Consider the following 5,239-nt stretch of genomic DNA (forward strand, 5'->3'; position numbering starts at 1 on the left):
GTGGCGGTGGTGGTGATGTGGAAGAGGTGGTGGAGGGGCCTGCACCATCGTTGCAATCCTCACTGGCTGCCTGTGCGCATGAAGGCTTCAGCTTGGGCTTGCTCGACGGCGGAGGCGGCCGCGGCGGTGGTCGTGGCGGCGGCATTGTAGCTGCTGCTGCTTGTTTGTTGGTGTTTGTTGTTGGTGTTGGCTCGAACCAACTTTCATGCAATTTATGCTGTTGCATGGAAGTTTTGTTTCCTTTGTTGGCTGCTGGCTGGCTTTGTTTGGCGGTCCTTTTACTTGCGAAGAGCAGAGCAACATGCCTCTATGCCTCGCGTACTTTCGTTTTCAACGCACACAGACACACAGACACACAGACACAAGACCAACACCGAGATACCGTCTCGCTGTCGCGTAAGGTCGAAACATCACATACACATCACACAACATCACAAACACATCACATCACACAACACACATGCGTGCATTTCAGTACAATCAAGCAAGCAACAACTGAAGAATCAATAGAGAAACAAGGGGCGACACACAGCAGCCACGACGCGTGTTGACGCCTGACACGCGCATCTAAAAGGAAACATCACTCTCGCTCTGTTTTCACCGACTCTCTTCCCCCCCCCCCCCCAAAGCCAGCTCTCAATCAGAAAATCACAATACGGCAGCAGTGTCGAACGCAAATGGTGAATGCAGATGGTGGTTTAGACTGTACGTCGTGCTGGGGGAAGAGGGGGAACATCAACCCATTCCACCCGATTGTCACACGGCACCGGATGTCACATGACAGCGTTGTGTGCGTGCGTGTGTGACAAATGCCCAATGTCGTACAACGGCACAACACCAGCATCATCATCAGCAGCACTAACACTGTCACCCTCTCAGTTCTTTTCGCCAGCTGGGTTTCCGACCCAGGGGAACTTCTTTGGGCACTCCTCTGCGCACGTCTCGAGCGTGATGGGGTTGCCCGTGACAGGGTCTTGGAACCTGTGGTGAATCGACGGATAGAAGCAGGGAGGGGCGGCAGTGAGGGTGTGCACGGTTGAGGTCTCAAGTTGCACGCGATGGCAAGGAGAGGGAGGGACGGTATGTCGTGATTTGATGCATTCAACACACACACACACACACACACACACACCAAACAATACACGCACTCCCTCCCTCCCTCTCTCATACACACACGCACATACATAAATACACATGCACACATAAGTGAATACACACTCTCACACACATACATAAATACACACACGCACTCCCCGCCTCATACACACTCTCACAATACCAATCAACTTACACGCATTTCTTTGCCTCTGCGGCTGTGCAGGGCGGGGGGCCTTCCACCTCTGTGTCGCACTGCCACGAGTCCAGCTTGAACACGCGGTCCAGCGAGACGGGCGTGTGCATCCAGTCGAGGGCCTGCGCCTGGGACACCATGTACACTTCGTCGTGTCGCAACAGCTCGTCGATAAACTCGTCCAGCGCCTCGAGCACGTGCGGGTAGTTGTCGAACCACGACGCGTGCATGTACATGTTGAAAGGGGCGCGGTTCTCGTTGAAGTGGCGGTTGAAGTTGTGGCGGAAGTACTGCAGCGCAGCCTTCTTTGTGGGTGGCGCATACTCGTCAGCCATCCTGCAATTTGAGATACAGAGACCGCGAGAGAGAGAGAGAGGTGGAAGGGGGAAGCGCGAGAGGGGCAGTTGTGCGTGGGTGTGCGTGGTGAGCGCGTAGAAGGAAAGGGTTTGTTGTGCTGGGCCATAGACGTACGTTACGTAGTAGAAGGGGGGCAAAACGGAGGGAATCGGGAACATGCACGTGTTCATGCACTCTTGCTCACTCGCAAACACATACACACACACACATACACACACACACAACACAGACTCACATACACACACACACACACAAAATACACAAAACACACAAAACACACATACACATCACTCACCCGTAGCGAACGGAGCCGTCGACGGACTCCCACTGCGTGACGGGAAATTCCCACAGGCCTTGGTACGAGTACTGGGCCGGGCACGGCTCAACAACACACGTGGTGGACTTGACCCAGTCCAGCGTGTACGGGTACAGCGGCGGGTTGGTGAAGTCCTTCTCAATGAGGGTTGAGTCGCGGTTGAAGCCGTTGCGGGCGAGCGCAATGAACTGCTGGTCGCCACCGGGCTGCAGGAAGGGCGCGCGGAAGCCCGTCACCTGGTTGGAGGGAACAAAGGCAAAGTTGCGGATGATTTCGCGCTGCCCGAGAATCTCCTCCTCCCACGCGTCCGTGTGGGTGTGGCTGATGGTGTGGGACGCAATCTCGTGCCTGTCGTGGTAGAGGCTCTGCAGATGATGGGATGGGATGGGATGGGATGAAAAGTGGGGTGTGTGTGGGGGGGGGGACGTGAGCGTTGGGAAGGGTGTGGAGGAATGCAGTGGTAGGCAGGCAGATGTGGGTATGTCGACATAGCATGTGAGAAATGTGGGCATAGAGTCGAGACAGAGTGAACAAGCAAGCACACGAAAAAGCATGCAAACACATTTGCACACACATGCACAAACAAATGACGCACATGCGCGCGCACAGACATGCACACACGCGGAAGCACACAGGCACACACCTGGACGAGGCGGTAGTTTGTGAAGCGGTGGGAGACGAAGAAGGTGGACGTGATGGGGCAGTTGTTGGGGTTCTTGCGGTTGCGGAAGAGGCGCTCGTAGTACGGGTAGACCTCGTTGTTGATGGCGTCGTCGAAGGTGAGCATGACAATCTGCGGCACATCTGCCACGGGGAGGTCGCGCGGCGGTGTTGTCTGGCCGATGCACCCGCAGTCTGGCAGCTGCAGCACGCAATGAAGACGGGGCACAGAAGCAGTACCAGGGGCAGATAAGGTGGAGCACAGTGAGTGTGAGACTCGATGGGTGTTGGGAGAATTACAGGGCTCACACACGCACAAGTGCACACGCACACACACGCACACGCACACACACAGACACACAGACACACAGACACACAGACACACACACACACACACACACACACACAGACACACACACACACACACACACAGACACACACACACACACACACACACACACAAACACAATTGTGTCAACTCACCACGCAAGCGTTGGGGGAGCACTCCGAGGTTTTCCTGGTTACAATGGGCAAGGGATCCGGTAGCACGTCGCGGAAGGCGTATGGGCTCTCCGTGGAACTGGAATCGGGGGCGTCGTCGTTGTCGGGCATGAAGGTGGTGAGGAAGGAGGTGGTGTAGATGCCGTTGCTGCCGCTGGATTGCGACTTCTTGGGGCCAAGGACGCCGTCGCCATACAGCCCGGCGAGCACGAGGCCGGCGATGAGGAGCAGGAACAGGAAGAACTTGAAGGGCGTGCACAGGCAGAGCTCGCTGTAGTCGTAGTTCTCCTCAAGCTCGTCAATGGTGTATGGCCCGCCCTGCTGGCGGGAGACGATCATCTGCTTCTCCATGGCAAACTGCGGGTTTGGCATCTGCACGATGGAGGAGCCGCGATCGCCGTCGCTGCCGCCCATGCTGCTGGCTGCAGCCAGCTCTCGCCGCTTGGCCTTCGTTGTTGCGCGCATTGCAAATGGAAGGGAAGAAGAAAGGAAGGAAGGAAGCAGATATGTGGGTCGCGGGACAGGAACAAGGGGGGGGGAGGCAAGGAAGGGGAAGTGTGTGGGGGAGTAGGCGAGACGAATCAATGAGTAGCTGCTGGAACACAGCCAGATGCACACGCGTGGAGGAGACTCTTGCGTCCACGAGCGAGCGCTTCACAGCAACGAGAGGTGGGAATGGGAGAGGATGGCGGAGAGGTGAGAAAGAGGGAGTGCAGAGAAGGGAAAAGAGGGAGGAGAAATGTCGTCGTCGACGCAGAAGAAGCAAGCAGAACAAGCAAGCAGAACAAGCAAGCAGACGACGAAACAAAACCAGCTCCGGCAACCAAACAATGTGGGGGAGAATGTGTCGGGTGCGTGCTGTGCGTGTTGTGTGCTGTTTGCTGCTGCTGCTGTGTATGTGTGTGCACAAAAACTTGCTGCTATGCGAATGCCATGCCAGCGCTGCGTGTCCTCAGTGACGAGCCATGCTGCCAAGACACAGCCCAGACAACTGCCGCAGATGCCAAGCGAGCTTTGCGATCCTCATTCGCCACCCTGTCCTTCAACATCGCATCGCGCAACGCGCTTCGCCACTTCGCTCCATGTAATTTACACGACACCACAAAAGTGCTGAAACAAACGGAAATTTGACTTTCATGATGTCAAAATTGACTAATTGAAAAATATAAAAAAAAATTGGTGTATGCGTGCCAGCCTGAAACGAACTCGCACCAGCCAGCCAAAAGCCAACAACCACCACACACATCCGTTTTCCACACACACACGCACACGCAGCTCCGCACCATCAACGGGCACGACGACAAACCCCCCTCCTCCTCCTGTCAACAACAACAACAACAACAACAAAGCAACGACGATCTGAGTGAGAAGCAGACCACATTCGATTCTTTGCTGCATCAAGGCCCCAACGTACGTGTGCCCGTCACCCAATCAATCACATCAAATCAATCAAGCTGATCCGCAGACAAGCCAGGTGAGGAGGAGGAGGAGGTGTTTCGCACTCTCTGATCATCTCATGTGATGTGACACCACCATGATTCTGATCTCGGAACGTGGTCGTGGTTCTTGGGGATGGGGAAGGGATGATGATGCCATCCATCATATGTCTGTGTGTGTGTGTGTGCTTTTGGTGAACGCTTTGCTGTTGGGTACATGCGTGCGTGCGTTGGGCTCGATTCATTCACGCGTGACACATGTATGGGTCGTCCCTTTCTGCCCGCAACTCGTGTGCGTCGCTGACGACAGGGGTTGCTTCGCGACGTCCAGCACGACCACCACCGTCACCGTCACCACCCACACAAACACAACCAGCCATGGGAGCATTCCTTGACAAGCCAGCTGTGGAGAAGGAGAACCACAGCGGCTCGTGCGATCGCCTCTCCTACGCGTTGGCCGCCATGCAGGGCTGGCGGACAGAGATGGAGGTGTGTGTTTGTTCGTGTGTACGTGTTTGTGTGTTTGTTTTTATTGTGTATGTGTGTGTTTGTTTGTTTGTTTGTTTGTGTGTATGTCTGTCTGTTTGTTTGTGTTTGTGTGTGTGTGTGTATCTCTCTCTCTCTCTGTCTCTGTCTCTCTCTCTGTCTCTCTCTCTCTCTCTCTGTCTCTCTCTCTCT

At 55.1% G+C, this 5,239-nt stretch overlaps 2 protein-coding genes across 2 annotated transcripts in view; one reads left to right on the top strand and one right to left on the bottom strand.

Annotated features, from left to right (window-relative positions):
* Positions 1 to 257: 257 nt before the first annotated feature.
* On the bottom strand, positions 258 to 4,030 carry PTSG_09302 (serpentine-PB). Its single transcript, XM_004989502.1, has 5 exons — positions 3,108 to 4,030; positions 2,608 to 2,826; positions 1,944 to 2,329; positions 1,292 to 1,627; positions 258 to 981 (listed from the first exon to the last, which is right to left on the bottom strand). The coding sequence occupies exons 1-5, from the start codon at positions 3,588 to 3,590 to the stop codon at positions 876 to 878; spliced, it is 1,530 nt and encodes a 509-aa protein (XP_004989559.1). The 5' UTR covers positions 3,591 to 4,030; the 3' UTR covers positions 258 to 875.
* A 237-nt stretch (positions 4,031 to 4,267) lies between these two features.
* PTSG_09303 (uncharacterized protein) overlaps positions 4,268 to 5,239 on the top strand; it is a 4,897-nt gene continuing 3,925 nt past the window's right edge. The window contains exons 1-2 of the mRNA XM_004989503.1: positions 4,268 to 4,599; positions 4,872 to 5,052. Of these exons, the coding sequence (XP_004989560.1) occupies positions 4,940 to 5,052 (113 nt within the window). The 5' untranslated portion in view covers positions 4,268 to 4,599; positions 4,872 to 4,939. The remainder of the gene's footprint in view (positions 4,600 to 4,871; positions 5,053 to 5,239) is intronic.

Source organism: Salpingoeca rosetta (genome assembly GCF_000188695.1).
Source record: "Salpingoeca rosetta unplaced genomic scaffold supercont1.28, whole genome shotgun sequence".
NCBI classification, from domain to species: domain Eukaryota; class Choanoflagellata; order Craspedida; family Salpingoecidae; genus Salpingoeca; species Salpingoeca rosetta.

Bases quoted from the DNA above. Each gene is read 5' to 3' on its own strand.
- PTSG_09302 (XM_004989502.1), bottom strand. From the start codon at position 3,590: ATGCGCGCAACAACGAAGGCCAAGCGGCGAGAGCTGGCTGCAGCCAGC. The intron at 2,827-3,107 runs GTGAGTTGACAC...TGCGTGCTGCAG, and splicing joins GCTCCCCCAACGCTTGCGTG to CTGCCAGACTGCGGGTGCAT. The intron at 982-1,291 runs GTAAGTTGATTG...GATTCACCACAG, and splicing joins GCAGAGGCAAAGAAATGCGT to GTTCCAAGACCCTGTCACGG.